Genomic DNA, 16,380 nt, shown 5'->3' on the forward strand with positions numbered 1-16,380 from the left:
CTCAAACCACTGTAAATGTCCTGAATGAGGTCTTAACTGAAAATGAAATCCTGCCAGTGTATGTGAGCATTTTAAATTTCAAATCTATCAACTGAAATATTTGACTGTTTTTCACAGTAAATTGTGATGTTCTTTTGCAAGATATTGGTACTTAATAGAGAAACACAAAAAAATGTTAATTAAGGTTTATATTTCTACTTATTAGTATAAATGTATATAGTTCTTAGAATATCTTTGTCATGATATAATACAGACAAACAGTGATGTTTGATGTAATTATTTTCTTCATTTACCTTTGTCTTATAGAGTTGTAGTGGTGCGGATGATGATGACGATGATGATGGTGGGGATGAAGATGGCCCTGGCTCATCTTTCCAGGTAAATTTCCTGGCATTATCAATTTGCCTTTTCTCATGTGTATTTTAGTTTCAAAAACATTTCAACTTTATAGATAAGAGTTTTTTTTACAGTACTCGCCCTTTTTCATATTAAATGTTAGAAGTTCTATTTGTCAATAAATGTTGTTCTTTTTCATACAATGTTTAGTTTTATAGACAGAAATCTGATGTGCTTTACAATGAAGACTTTTGAGAAAGGGTCTTTTCATTTTGTTAACATTATAACTTTTGTTTCAATTTGGTTGAAACAGTTATGTTAAGATTTGAAATCAGAAATTTGAACCTTTTTCCTACAAAGTGAATTTTTTAATATGCAATGTAACTTGTATTTGAAATGGGAAGTGATGATTATTGTTACTGGAAAAGATTTTAATAGGTCCAGCCAACAGCATTGAGACAGGAAAGACTAGAAAGTGAAGTCTCAGGTCTGGGTTAAAACTTGAGGAATTGGCAGGGCAATATTGTCCATTGTTATAGGAAGGCTTATTTTTTAGTATTAAAAAATTGACTTTTGGATCGCTTTTCGTGACCATTCATGCTCTGCAGTAAATTAATTTATATTAAATATGAGATTGGCTAGACATAAACATTAGCCTTTTCATCCAAATCTTCATCAGGTAAATGTTTCCCTTTTGTCGTTAACCAGTTTGAAAAATGTCAAAGTTAATTTTAATTACATGCAGAAGTCTAGGATTGTAATATATGAATCAAAACATTGAAATGTGTAAAAACTTTCAATCATTATATCTTTCTTTTTTTAATATAACTCATATATTTTCTTAATTGCTTAGATCATTTGGCATTGAATACATCTTCTACATAGTGTTTCTTAAGTTTGCTTGCCAGAATTATATAAGCCTGTATATTTGGCCGTCTACAGTGAGGTCATTTATTTTGCCTCATTGCATCATCATGGAAAAAGCTAAATTGAATCATTATTTCATAAATAAACCAACTAATATATGTCCTAGAGCTTAAGTGATATATGCAGGAAAAATGTTTTCTGATGTGGAGCTTGCTTAAATTAAATGTATCAAAATAAATTATTGACTGTGATTTACAAAATTACCTCATGAAGCAATGTTGGCTGGTCAAATTTGTACTTATATGCACATTGTAAAAATGTTAATTAAGTTTTATCTTTTTTAAAGAATAAAACTTTGTGCTAATATTGACATAAACATGTTTGAATAAGATGTTTATTTCCAAAAATGATTTGCTTCATAGATTATAATGCCCTGGGCTTCAAATTGGTACTGCCAAGGGGGCTCTCTTATCGTGATAATTTTCCCTTATAATGCATAGTTAGTCAAAACAATTCTTGTTTGAAATTTGATTTATAAAGAGTTTTATAAATAATGACTAAATATTTATTTAGGCATGAACATTATGACTATATTGTCTACAAGTTTAGTTCATACAGTAAAAGCTGGGCGTCAAAATTGAGCCTTTCCCAGGGTGTTCATTTTTGTAACTTATTGTTTAGTAAAACTTTAAAAAATCTTCTTTTTAAAAAGCCCAATGAGCTAAGCTTAGATGTTTAGCATGAAACATGTTCTAATAAGTGTCTACCAAGTTTGTGCAAATAAAAGCCCTTGGGTTAAAATTGGCCCTGCAACATTGTGGGGGGCCTATATACAGGTGAGCGACCTCAGGGCCATCAAGGCCCTCTTGTTTTATATTAAAAATTACTTTTATGAAAATTGTTAAGTATTGAAACACAATTAATGCATTCTAGCAAAAAAGAAAATTAATTTATAATAAATGATTAGAGAATTGGCATGAGACCATAATATTATGTCTTTTGTCAAAGTTTCATAGGGATAAATTATTCACCTGTGTTATACTGTTAACCAGGTGAAAATCAACAGTGTAATTTTAATTACTCAAAGTTAGAATTGAATAATTATAATAAAATCACAAAATTAACAGTGTGTTTAAAACTTTCACATCCATATTTTATTTGCTTTCTTTGTTTTTATTTTATACTTTTTCATGTATTTTCTTTTCTTTTGCTTTATTTACCATTTGTTTTGCAAGTTTTTGATATACTTTTACATACGTGTTTGCTTTAATTTGCTTGCAGCAATGTAATTTCATATCAATTTATTATTTTTGTCCGTTCTACAGTTTGCACCTTGTACATTTTTATTGCAATTCATCTGCATTTTCACATCATTTGGCAAAGAAAGGCGCCTGAAATTGTTACATTCAATGTAAATTTAACATAAATCATCAACCACAACTAATATTATTTTTACACAAAGCCGGTTGATAGTAGCATATCATTTTTGCCAGGAAAGATGTTTTCTGATGTGGAGCTATGCTTATCATTAAAAAATGATAATCAGTCAAATTAAATGTTCGTGATTGGACAGTTTGAAATTTGAACACATAATTAACCAATCAAATGAAAGCAATGTTGGACTGGTTCCAAATTTGTAATTATTAATACTTTGTGATGATTATGTATGAAGGCTTATAGTTTTATTTGATTGTGAAAAATAAATTTGTCTTCACATGCAGTAAACATTTATTGAAATAAAGAATGTTTAATTTTGGGATGATTTTAATCCAATAAAGTGATTGCTTGCTTGATTACTATTTGCTCAGCTTCACTTGGATATTCTCAAGGTAGCTAACTCTGTAATCCGCTTGATGAATATGTTCCCCTTAATAGAGCTATAGTTAGTGCAAACTCATATGTCATGTGTCTTGAATTTTAATGATTTAAATAAAAAGAAGTTTTATAAATAATGCACTAAATATATTTACATTTAGCCCCCTGGAATCATAAATGACTATCTTTTGCCACAAGTATAGAGCCATACCAGTCTACACAGCTGTGCAGTCTATCCAGGCTCTAAACTGTTGGTATACTTCAACTTTTGTATTTTGATTCTGGAATCCCTTAAACTTTGAATGGACTGTTCCAAACTCAAAGATGGACACATCCATTACACAAATTTAGCAGGTTACAGGTAAAAGTAGTACTGTAACAATTATTCTTATGCCCCTTGTGTTTTGCATTGCTGTAGTAGAATTGCTTTCAATGAAAAAGGTAAAATTATTTCAGCATTGATAAGGGAATAGTTTGTCAGATGACATTGACATGTGAGTTTGTTAATTAGATTTATCATTCTAGTTAGGTAAATATTGTCTCTAGTTAAATTGTAAAGATTAAAAAGATCTGGTAATTCTATGTAAAGAAGAAGTCAACATTGTCTGATATGTCTGTTATTTTCTATGTGAGATATAACTACATGTAGTAAGTTAATATAGAAAAATGGATTAGTAACTATATAATTATTCTTTAATTGCATATCTTCTATGCAATACAGCTAGTTGAATTACATGTTTGTTATGTCTGGAGCTTGTACTAAAAACCATAAGTAAAATTGCTATAAGTTCATAAATTGGTTGTTAAAATTTTGACTACAAGTGGTTTAGTTAAACAATTTATCTTGTCTGACAAGGTTCCAGGTAAAATAAAAATGTTCTGCATAGCTAAGATGAGATTTCGCATGTGGCACTGCAAACAAAAGAAGTAACCCTTTAAGTGCTTGAACCGAAAGCGTTAAGCCTTTGTCACCAGTATAGAGCCAGGTCAGCCTGTACATCTGTGCAATCTGACCAGACTCTACTGTTGGCTGACAAACTTTAAATATTCAAATTGATATCCCTAAAATTGATAATGGACAGTCCCATAAACGGAAGTTGGACAAGTCCATTTAAAGTATTAAGCATGTTAAGTAATTTTGGAAATAGAGTGTTTTATTCTACAATCAAATAAGAAATCACATAACTTTTTTACAAGTGCCAAATTGAATCTTACGCAGGTATAAAATTGTTACAGAAAGAAACTATGAAGCTATTGGAATTTTATTACATAAAAGTATATAAAACCCTAATACAAAAGTATTGATTAAATTATATGTTTAAGTGTGTAATTGAGGGAATTAGAAATGTGTTTGTTGTATGTATAATGGTTGTACATCCAGCTGGTATAAGTAAATGTTGTATGTGATCTCCAGATATTGTACATGTATGGTCGTTAGATCAGAGCAGTATCATAGACAAAATATAGTACAAAATTAAAATGTTGGCAAAAAATGGAAAAAAAAAATTGGTTGTCATAATTAAATCATACCATTTGTTTTTCAAACATTTTTCATACTTTTTTTCACTATCCAAACATAATTGTAGATTAAAATTTTCATGAACTGAAATTAAATTACCAAGAAGATGTGAAATGCATATTTAACATTTGATTATTATGTGTTAAAACAAAATGTAATCATTTTTTTAATGCTAAAATTTAAATTTATATTCTCTTAAACATAAACATAATATGCTGGTATTAGTACTTCACTTGACCATTTTTGTCATTGAATATATTTAATGAGTTTGATAAACAAGTAAGTCATTATAAATCCCAATAACACCAGTGCCACAATCATGTAATAAAGAAATGTATATATTATAAATGTATGGTGTACTTTCAGGAACAAGAGATGGAGAAACAACAGCTATTGTCAGAGCAAGCTCGGCTGGCAGACAGAGGGGCGGCAGAAATGGTTCTCCTTTATATAAGTGCTAGCAGAGGTAGGAATCCCATAAGAGCAGGCACTGTTGTCTAGTGCTAACAGTGTCTGCCTACATATACAGGGGTTACACAAGTTCAATCCCCTACTACTCCAAATATAATTACTAAGATGTCTTTAAGTAGATAACTGGTGCTTTACAGATATTGCAAAATAAATTTGTTTTTTTTCGCTAGAATGGAGTAATTTCTTTAACCTATTCACTCTATTTACTCAGAAAAATAGAATTACTAACTGTTGTCTGGACTGAGAAGCCTGTATTGACCTGATCTTTCTTTTAAATGACCTTGAATAAATATATCAAATATGCATGACTCCCAACCATGACTCCTCTTTATTTCTATTTTAGTTTCAATACTAGTAAAACATTGTTGAACTCTATTGTATTCCTTATATTCTTTGAAATTTCTGTAAAATGTTGCTTAGTTTGAGACATATTTTTAAGAAAATGCTTCATTATGAATGAAAATATTATATATTTAATATTCTTTTTGTTATATTTTAGGTTGTGTAGGTCCTATGATATCTGACACTATAGAAGCAGGTATTTCTCTGCTTAGAGGAGGTAACATTGATGTACAAAAGGTATTTCATATATTTTATATTCATTTATAATGTTAAATATAATAGTTTTGAGAGCATTACCATAGTTTATTTTATATTGCACAATTCAATGTGTAGATGTATTATCTCACCATTACATATATACAAGTATATATCTGAGCAAAACATCTGAATGAAAAAGTTAAACTACACATTTTTTTATATATAGGCAAGAAAAGTTGTTTCTATTCCAATTTTTATAATTATGCTGATAGTTGCTCTCTTTTCTGTTAAGTTGCTCTCTTTTCTGTTATATGCTGGTAGCTGATTTATATTCCAACTGTTACATGCTAATAGTTGATTTCTTTTACAATTGTTATATGTTGATATAATGAAAAAACTTATGTAAATAAGTTAAACAAAAGTCATTGGAGAAGTAACTTTCATAATGTCATTATTCTTATATGACATGACATTGTTCAATGTTTTAGTAACATGAATATGATAGTTATCATTTAAGTACAATGCTAGTTATCATTTAAGTACATGTCCTTTTGTATTATAGAGAATGTTGAAACATCTAAAAGACAAGAAAGATGTAGGATTCTTTACCTCAGTTGCTGGGCTTATGCAGCAGTGCAGGCAAGTTTTCACATAAAAAAAAACAACAACAACATTGTTTTGTATGGAAACATTAAATTTAGGTCTATGTTCATTTGTGTTCTTTATTGATTTTTGATTTTCAATTTACTGTGAATAAATAACATCAGGTAATCTAGTGTTGGAATGAAAATTATTAACCTTTTAAATATTTGCTGCAGAGCTTTATTGAGCTTTCTTTCTGTGTTAATGGATGCAAAAGTTAGCAAACTATAATATGATAATTCGGGCAGTCCTGATATGTATAGGAGAGATTAATCAGCTAGTGATTATTTGTTTGCTGATGCCTGTCATGATACAGGTTCAAACTTACAGTAATATAAACAAAACCAATTACTATTGATTGTCTTTATATCCATGTTATAGTGTGCTGGACCTGGATGCATTTGAGAGAACCAACAAGGCTGAAGGTCTGGGTATGAGCCCTGACTCGTCACCAGGAGAGAAGAACCTCCATGATGCCGAGTTTATCTGTAAACTCTTCAGGTTCCTACAGTTGCTCTGTGAAGGTCACAATCTTGGTAAGTTACTCCCCAATCATTCTACTATTTTGTGTCAAATAAAACATATCCTGATGAATATAATATATTACCCCTCACTATTTATGTAATGTAAAGGCCAATGGGAAGTATTCTTACTGTTGATTCAAGTGTACCATTGACTAAAATTTTTGTACTGCTACTCTTTCTCTGTAAAAATCTGATGAATAAAAACATAGAAACAGTATCCAAATGAAGTTTTTGTTCAGGGTAAAAAATAAATAACAAAGGTTGGCGAGAGAAAACCTATTTGTTTGTTATATAATGTTAATATCACTGAAGATTACATGTTCTGTCAGCAAAATATTTAGCATGTTTGTCAAAACTCTTATTGATAATCCCACATTTTCTTATTCATTATATTCAGTTTTATACTTACAGTAATTTTATGTTTAATTCAGAGTTCCAGAATTATTTACGTACCCAGGCTGGTAACAACACCACAGTGAATATTGTTATCAGCACTGTAGACTACCTGCTTAGATTACAGGTAAACTTTAAATAATGTCAATTTTAATTTGTTTCTTATAATTCTTTATAGTCTTATAGATTTCACTGTACTGTAGCATTCTGAAATGATTTAACTTACATGATAAATTCATTATTAAACATGTGGTCAAGCATTTTTATATCAATTTCTGTGTCATTTGAAGTGTTTCTTATAAATTTGATTTGTTAGCTATACTATAGAATTTTTTTAAGAATCATGGTAAAATAGCCTTTGTTATAGTAGTAAACCAGCATTAAATATCTATAATTAAAATTCACAATATCTGTAATGGAAATACACAATATCTGTAATGGAAATACACAATGTATGTAATGGAAATACACAATGTATGTACAAAAGTTTTCCATAATAGTTTAAAAAATAAAATTACAGGAATCAATAATGGACTTTTACTGGCATTACTCTGGTAAAGACACTATAGATGCTGCTGGCAAGGAGAACTTCTGTCGTGCTATCATGGTCTCCAAACAAGTCTTGGCCTCACTAACTGAATATGTACAGGTATGGTTAACATGACATCATTTGTATTACACCTTTTGATATGTGTGTAGGATAATTGAGCCTTGTGGTAGAAGGTAGGATTGTGATTTCATCTTATATTAGTGGAATAATTAGTTTTTTCAAAAAATAACTTTGATATCATGAAACTTGTAAGTCAAATAATTCCACAAGTGCAAAATTTATTATTCAACACAAAATCAGTGATTTTGCAAAATGCATTTATACACTTTTTATACATGCCTAGAAGAAGGCAAATTACTCAAAACATTACTAATCAAAAGTTATTATTTTATGAACCCTCTGTGTCAAAAATGTGCTTTTCGAGATTATGTTAGTTGGTTTGTTCACTCTTATTATGTTACTATTTTAGGGTCCTTGCTCCCAGAATCAGCTGACATTGGCACACAGTAGGTTGTGGGATGCTGTGGGAGGTTTCCTATATATCTTTGCTCACATGCAAGAGAAACTTTCTAGGGTAATAACATGTATTTGTCTATACTTTAAAAACTTACCATTCATGTATGCTTTTACTAGTTCTTTATATTGTTCTCCTTATATCTTTCTTACAGATACCGGTACTTAGATACACAAATCATATACATGTAGATTAATAATATTTGAATTAATAATGTTTGCATTTTTGTCAAGAGAAATATTACGGTGTCATTTGCGATAGGAATAATGTACACAAACATTTAAATGTTTTGTATTTAGTCAGTGTTTTACAAGTTGTTACACTGAATTCCCTTACCTTTCTAAATATGAATAATGGACATGCTACGTGTAGACTGGACTGGCTCTATTGAAGTGGCATAATCTTAACATTTACACTGTTAACAAAGGTTTAAGATTATTATATTTGTATACACTAGGATGCAGACCAGTTAGAGTTACTGAGAGAGTTTATGAAACTACAAAAAGAGATGATGATTATGTTACTCTCCATGTTAGAAGGTAGGTTTTCTTCTTTATATTGTGTTATATATACTTCATCTGTACATACATTTTGTTTTTAGAGCATAGGTTATGGTGTGACTTTAATTGAATTAAAGCCATGCAAGAACGAAGTCATACATTTAGTCAAAAGGGCAACAACGTTTTGTTTTGAGACCTGACTGACCCATTCCATGTTAATTATCTAGTCCATCATTTTGTTTGGGCAAAAGCATTGATTTTAAACAACATTTCAAAATATGTACTGACTGAATAGCAGACGTGCTGGCTGATCTTGGTCTGCACTGTAAAGTCATTTGCCTTTCCCAGGCTTATAGAGCTAATCAAGTGATATTATATTATCAATTTTAAGTTTATTATAGGAATAAGCAAGAAATCAGTCAACATATATGTACATGATAATTTTGATTTGAAATATTTCAGGTAATGTAATGAATGGACCCATTGGTAAACAGATGGTAGATACATTGGTAGAATCATCCAGCAATGTTGAGGTAAGCAAAGCTGTTCTGGTTTTTGAACGACCCATGTTGATTTTTTTTTTTTTATAAAAAAACAACACTTTTTTAATAATCAGGGTCTCAATAATGTGTCACTATCCAAATTATGAATTCACTGAAAATGGTCTTTTTCATCAATTTTTTTTTCACTTATTATTTTGATATATTAAGTTTACAATATATTAATTTGAACTCATACTTTTTAATTGAATTTAAAGTTTATGCCTGGTTATGTTCACAAGACTTTATAAAATGGACAAAAATGTCACTTACATATTTTTTATCAACATAACCCAGGATGAACATAGTTTCTTGTTTTCAGATGATCTTGAAGTTCTTTGATATTTTCCTGAAAATGAAAGACCTTACAACATCAGAAGCTTTCCTGGTATGTATATGTATTCTATTTTTTGTGTATGTTTATATGTTACTTGGCAACATTGAAAAAGTAGTTTTTAAGATTTAATAACTGCTCAATAAAAGTTATTGTAATCAATTGTTTAGGAAACCTTTTTAGCTCACCTGTCACAAAGTGACAGGGTGAGCTTTTGTGATCGCTTTTCGTCCGGCGTCCGTCCGTCCGTCCGTCGTCCGTAAACTTTTACTTTAAATGACATCTCCTCATAAACCACTAAGCCAATTTCATCCAAACTTCACAGGAATGTTCCTTTGGTGGTCACCTTTAAAAATTGTTCAAAGAATTTAATTCCATGCAGAACTCTGGTTGCCATGGCAACCGAAAGAAAAAACTTTAAATATCTTCTTTTAAAAAACCATAAGAGCTAGAGCTTAGATATTTGGCATGAAACATCTTCTAGTGAGTGTCTACCAAGTTTGTTCAAATAAAAGCCCTTGGGTCAAAATTGGCCCCGCCCCGGGGGGTCATTGATTTTCCCTATATGCATATAGTAAAAACTGAAAAATATTCTTTTAAAGAACCCAAAGAGCTAGAGCTAAGATATTTAGCATGAAACATGTTCTAATGGGTGTCTACCAAGTTTGTTCAAATAAAAGCCCTGGGGTCAAAATTGGCCCCGCCCCGGGGGGTCATTGATTTTCCCTATATGCATATAGTAAAAACTTAAAAAATCTTCTTTTAAAGAACTCAAAGAGCTATGGCTAAGATATTGAGCATCAAACATGTTCTAATAGGTGTCTACCAAGTTTGTTCAAATAAAAGCCCTGGGGTCAAAATTGGCTCCGCCCCAGGGGGTCATTGATTTTCCCTATATGCATAGAGTAAAAACTTAAAAAATCTTCTTTTAAAGAACCAAAAGAGTTAGAGCTAAGATATTTAGCATGAAACATGTTCTTATAAGTGTCTACCAAGTTTGTTCAAATAAAAGCCCTGGGGTCAAAATTGGCCCCGCCCGGGGGGGTCATTGATTTTCCCTATATGCATATAGTAAAACTTAAAAAATTTTCTTTTAAAGAACTCAAAGAGCTATGGCTAAGATATTTAGCATCAAACATGTTCTAATAGGTGTCTACCAAGTTTGTTCAAATAAAAGCCCTGGGGTCAAAATTGGCACCGCCCCGGGGGTCATTGATTTTCCTTATATGTGTATAGCAAAAACTTAAAAAATCTTCTTTGAAAAAACCCAATTAGCCAGAGTTAAGATATTAAGCATGAAACATCTTTTAGTGAGTGTCTACAAAGTTTGTTCAAATAAAAGACCTGGGGTCAAAATTGGCCCCGCCCGGGGGGTCATTGATTTTTCTTTATATGTGTATAGCAAAAACTTAAATCTTCTTTGAAAAAAACCCAAATAGCTAGAGTTTAGATATTAAGCATGAAAACATCTTCTAATAAGTGTCTACAAAGTTTGTTCAAATAAAAGCCCTGGGGTCAAAACTGGCCTGGCCCCAGGGGTGTCATTGTTTTTTTAACTATATGTGTATAGTTAAAAACTTTAAAAAAAATCTTCTTTTAAAAAAGCCCAATGAGCTAGAGCTTAGATGTTTAGCATGAAACATCTTTTTATGGGTGTCTACCCAAGTTTGTGCAAATAAAAGCCCTTGGGTTAAAATTTGGCCCTGCAACGTTGGAAGGGGGGGGGTTTGGGGGGGCCTATATACAGGTGAGCGACCTCAGGGCCATCATGGCCCTCTTGTTAAAATACTTCATTAGCTTCCTAACTTATAGTAAAGGTGTATTTTGATAATAGTATTATGCCTGTAACATGCAAATGGATTTTTATAATATTTACAGAATTAAGGAACCTTAATTATTATATTGTGTCAGGAAAGAAAGATGAATTCCTGATAGTTATCACTTGAAATTATGATTGTTTTAATCAGTTTAACATTTCAGAGATTTGTTGTTATTGGAAAGGGTTACAAATAGTTTCATGTTACCAAAATGACAAAATGTTTGTATTTCAGATGTAGACAGAGGGGTCATTTAGATTTTAAATATATTTTTATCATAAATACTGTGAAATCATTGGCAAAATATCTAATTTTATTTTGGCATTATCAAGAATATGGTACATGTATTTGAGTATATTTTGTCTTTAGAACAACATTTTTATTTAGTTATCAAAAATTATTAATATTTTGATATACCCTATCATATTTTACTATATTACAAAAATATGCAAAAGTATTTACAAAATTCAGAATTTGCCAAAAAAGTTTTAGGTTATTTTGATTTCACAGTAAATTTTCAGATTGGCAGATTAATGATAATAATTACTGATATATAATTATTAAACATAATATTTCAACCCTGTTTACTGCTGCTATCTAGGAATTTGACACTAACAAGGATGGTTATATATCAGCAAAAGAGTTTCGCCGAGCCATGGAGGCCCAAAAGATGTATTCACGGTCGGTGTACACAGAAAACATAAATACATTATATGCCTCTGCCTTTGTAGTGTAGTCACATTTAGCACATTATCACGCACTTGTGTATGCTTAAAGCTACATGCCTCCAGATGAGTCCAACTATTTCAATAAAATCAAACTTAAGAAAAATGTGCTAAAAGTAAGGAAAAGTAAAAAGTTTCAAGATTTAAGTAATATTTTACATATAATGTGCGATTAATGACTGTTTTTTCAGTATGTACATCTATATTTCTACTGCGTTACTAACGCAGTAAAGGCTATTTACTTTTTGGTAATTTACTTGGTTTGTAAGTGCCATTGATAATGTGAAAAATTGCTTCCTTTTGGTTAATTCACAATATTACACATTCAAATATTTTTTACATTTTCAAAATTTTCATGAAAATTAGCATGAATCTGGAGGTTTGCTGCTTTAAAATATAAAAACAACAGTGTTCACGCATTGATGTATTATATTGTTAATTTGTTGTCGTGGTAACTTCTATTGAGAGGTCGTTTGTCTGTAATGAAATGTAAAAAAACATGTAATGTCAATTTTGTAATTAACATATGCTTGAACATTGTCGTGAAGCTGTATTATGATAATGTAAACAAAATTATGTACTGCCTCATTTAGAAAAAAAAATGTGAATTTTCATTTTGGTATTAATTTCATATGCTATATTTTTGAAAAATATGCTTCTGTTACAGAATATGAAGGGAAATAATTTATATTTATTTGAAACAAAATCGTCAAGTTTTACATTTTTAAAGAGAAAAATGAGGCAGTATATAATATGTATCTTTTATTGTCAGTTTTATCAGCTTGCTCTGCTATTCTAAGCTTTTGGTGGAGGATAGAGTATACAGCCAAATTTATCTAGCTTTATCATAGCCGTGTAATGGCAGCTGCTTTATGCTGTGTTAAATGACATGTAAACATGCTGTGCTTCTATGCAGTACACAATGCTTATGCGTCATATGCAGTGCTTATGTGTAAACAATGATATTATCTTCTTCTGCTCATTTTCTTCTGAAATAAGTCTTGCCAGAAAATGAACGTTTGAGTCAGCCCGAGATATGACATTAAATTATGACTTTTATACACATAATTTGATAAATTTTGATTAAATGATTCTTTACACTTTTTGATATCACAACAATGACCTTGAAGGAAACATTTTTGTGTAATTTGCCTATCAAAATGATTATGTAAAAGAGCCTGCTGCATATACATACTTGTGTAACAAAACTAACATATTGTATACTGTATAATGACTGTATAAATATGCATCTGTCTGAATGCCAAATATGTAAAACTCACTACACGTGTATGTTGTATAATTTTATGTATCACATATGTGTATTCATAAATCTCTAACAGGAATTTGACTCAAATGGTGATGGTTGTATTTCTACTAAAGAGTTTAGAAATGCTCTACAGTCCCAAAAAAATGTCTTCACGCAGTAAGTCAAACTCCCTCGATGCCAAAATTAATACGACTGAAAACATGTGACCGTTTTGCTGTACTGTCTCTAATTACCTGAAGTGTTCCTTATGTGTCATTAATGTCCTTGATGTTTGTGTTTAATTCAAAATTAAAAAGTTTGAAAAGGTTATCAAAACAAGAAACCAATGATCTCTGGTGTATTGAAGAAAAATTTTATACAAGAATATTTTCTCATCTTTTGATGCTGTTGAGAACTTTTTACTTTAATTGGCTAAGAATTTCTTTACATAGATTTATGGAAACTTTTTTGTTTAGGGAACAGGACTTTGCTTCCTATGAGTATCTTTTTCCAAATTTGCTAAGTAAAAATCAGTAAAATTTTATTTTGATTATACATGTACTGAAATTAAAGTCTATTTTCTGAGGTATTGTCTATTTCTCTATAGCTTTATCTGTTGTTACTTGCACCTCTCTTAAAATTTTCTTTTGCCTCCTCAAAATGTCTGTTTGTGCTGCCCTCTAATTGTTCTCTGTTGTTTTTTTTTTGGTCTTTTTTCTTGTTACTGATGTCCAGTTTTTTAAGCCCGTTGGAATTTATCATTAATATCTCTTTTCTTGTTCTTCTCTATTTTTCATTTTCTGACATTATTGCTGCATCTTTCTGTGTCATGTTCTGTTTCAATTATTTACAAGAAAAGCGCGTTTAAAATTCTGCAAGCATTCTTTATATATTTATACTTTCTTCATTTCAGCATTTTTGCATGATTTTCTTTCTCATTTCATATTCTTATATATTTTTTTCTTTATATTTTTGTTTTCGTCATTTTTTCAATCACCCATTTATTTTTTTTTCACACATTCACAAAACAGGATGGTGGCAGACAGAGAGAATTTTTATTTTCTTAACCAAACATTTATTAACAAATTTTAAATGAGAACTTCATTTTCTGTTAGGAATTTGACACAAATAAAGATGGTTGTATTTCTCACAAAGAGTTCAAACATGCCCTTGATACTCAAAAACTCTACACAACGTAAGTTTTAACATCTCAAATCCCTTCATCATGCCAATAACTGCTTACAAACTTTACAAATATCAGTTCACATGTCTGTATTTTGACATTTACAGAGTCTAATATTTGTAAACTAAACAAAAAGAAAAAAGAAATGTTGATCAAATGTACATGTACGGGAATCTCACAAAGAAAATGTCTTACAATGAATTATCAAGATGGCTAAAAATGTAAAAAATTTCAAATTAATTTGGCAGCATTCAGTTTTACAAATTTTGAAAATCATCATTTGAATACCTTGGCACTCTCAGAGTAAAGCTTTATAAGATAGGTATATTTATAATTTCTAGGAAATATTCAGGAATATCATAAGTCACATAGTTTAAGTCATGATGAAAGGTCTTTGGGTTGTGTTCTTCATTTACTAGCTTCTGAAATCACCAAAGCTGTATATATACATATTTCTAGCGCTGGTTTTGATAAATAGCTAGCTGTAGAATTGGCTTTCAATCAAATACTTTGCAATATTGTTTTGCTTTTACTCAGCACAATTTTCTATCACTGCCCAGTACTAACGCCTTTTTCTTTCCGCTCTTTTTTTTTTTGCTTTTTGCAAGCCAGTTCCACAATAATTGGTTTGGTTTCATTTGCATATGTTTCTAGCTCTTTCCGTTCCATCTTCACTTATGTTCTTTTTCTTTGCATGTGTTTTCTGCCTTTGGAATTCTTTATTTATATTATTGTTATTCTATATTTTTCTTTTTGAATTATGTTAAAAAGCAAACATTAGATAACTCCCTGTACATCTTTCAAGAATAGTAGATTTCATTTTCAAAAAAAAATATAGTACCCTTCCCACAATTGTTCATAGTTGTGAATGAGTTCAGAGAAATCTTTTATAACCTGATGTTTCCATCAATATGAGGAAAATAACATATAGTTTTGAATAAACAGTACCCCATTACATTTGACAAAAAATATTTTATGCATGTTATGCTAACTGAATGAAAGAATGTGAAGAATAATTTTAATCTACATTAACAATATATGCATTGTGAATATAATAATTTCATAACTAATATTTAAATGTTTTAGCAAAACTTCAAATAAAACAGGCTCAGCAGTAGTCTTCAATACCAGCCTTTATCTCAAATTATTATCTCTTCCAAATGATAGCATTTTGTCTTGTACTGTAGCAAAAATATAACTTTAAGAAAGGTACCTTTATTCAAGATATTTTAATACAGATGCATGCATATAAGTACATGACATGTAATGATAATTCTCAGAATAGTTTTTCTTATTATCTCTCTTAAATGTTTTTAAATAGAGGCTTTTTAAAACACAAAATTACCAGTTATTTGAATTAAGATAAATTTCTATGAAATTTAGAACAAACATGATACAGGTACATGATACTATGTTAACAGAGAAAGTTTCAGGTAAGGAACTATCATTTGTTTGTTTACAATGTGAATGTAACCATGGTAACTGTATATATTATATAGGGAGGAGATAGAGTACATCATGATGTGTGTGGATGCCAATCAAGATGGTAAAGTTGACTTTAATGAGTTCACAGACAGGTTCCATAACCCTGCCAAGGATATCGGTTTCACCATGGCTGTACTGCTGACCAACTTGTCCGAACATATGCCAAATGACCCCAGGTAATGTGTGATTCATTTTTACTTCATTAAAGGCACATAGAATAAAAAAACAATGTTAGTTAACAACAGGAGTATTGTGTTAAGCGGTCACATCATTTTGGCACATACTGTTTGAAATCATTCAAGTATTAATTTCTATTGATTGACTATTTACATCTCATGGATAAAAGACAAAGAGTTTTAGTTTTTGTTTTCACAACCATT

The 16,380-nt window shown here is 30.4% G+C and overlaps 1 protein-coding gene across 8 annotated transcripts in view; it reads left to right on the top strand.

Moving 5' to 3' along the window:
- Positions 1-16,380, top strand: part of LOC132729300 (ryanodine receptor-like) — a 173,573-nt gene that overhangs the window by 124,691 nt on the left and 32,502 nt on the right. For 6 of the 8 annotated variants that reach the window (XM_060715026.1, XM_060715030.1, XM_060715032.1 and 3 more), the window contains 13 exons: positions 307-378; positions 4,904-5,003; positions 5,508-5,587; positions 6,111-6,187; positions 6,572-6,726; positions 7,146-7,234; positions 7,628-7,756; positions 8,127-8,231; positions 8,629-8,710; positions 9,134-9,204; positions 9,533-9,598; positions 13,427-13,509; positions 16,015-16,176. In XM_060715026.1, the coding sequence (XP_060571009.1) occupies positions 307-378; positions 4,904-5,003; positions 5,508-5,587; positions 6,111-6,187; positions 6,572-6,726; positions 7,146-7,234; positions 7,628-7,756; positions 8,127-8,231; positions 8,629-8,710; positions 9,134-9,204; positions 9,533-9,598; positions 13,427-13,509; positions 16,015-16,176 (1,271 nt within the window). Of the gene's footprint in view, positions 1-306; positions 379-4,903; positions 5,004-5,507; positions 5,588-6,110; positions 6,188-6,571; positions 6,727-7,145; positions 7,235-7,627; positions 7,757-8,126; positions 8,232-8,628; positions 8,711-9,133; positions 9,205-9,532; positions 9,599-11,962; positions 12,043-13,426; positions 13,510-14,447; positions 14,528-16,014; positions 16,177-16,380 lie in introns of all 8 variants that reach the window. The other 2 variants (XM_060715028.1, XM_060715029.1) reach the window with 2 other exon arrangements.

This window comes from Ruditapes philippinarum, unplaced genomic scaffold (assembly GCF_026571515.1).
Source record: "Ruditapes philippinarum isolate M1 unplaced genomic scaffold, ASM2657151v2 ctg17_1_1_1_1, whole genome shotgun sequence".
NCBI classification, from domain to species: Eukaryota; Metazoa; Mollusca; class Bivalvia; order Venerida; family Veneridae; genus Ruditapes; species Ruditapes philippinarum.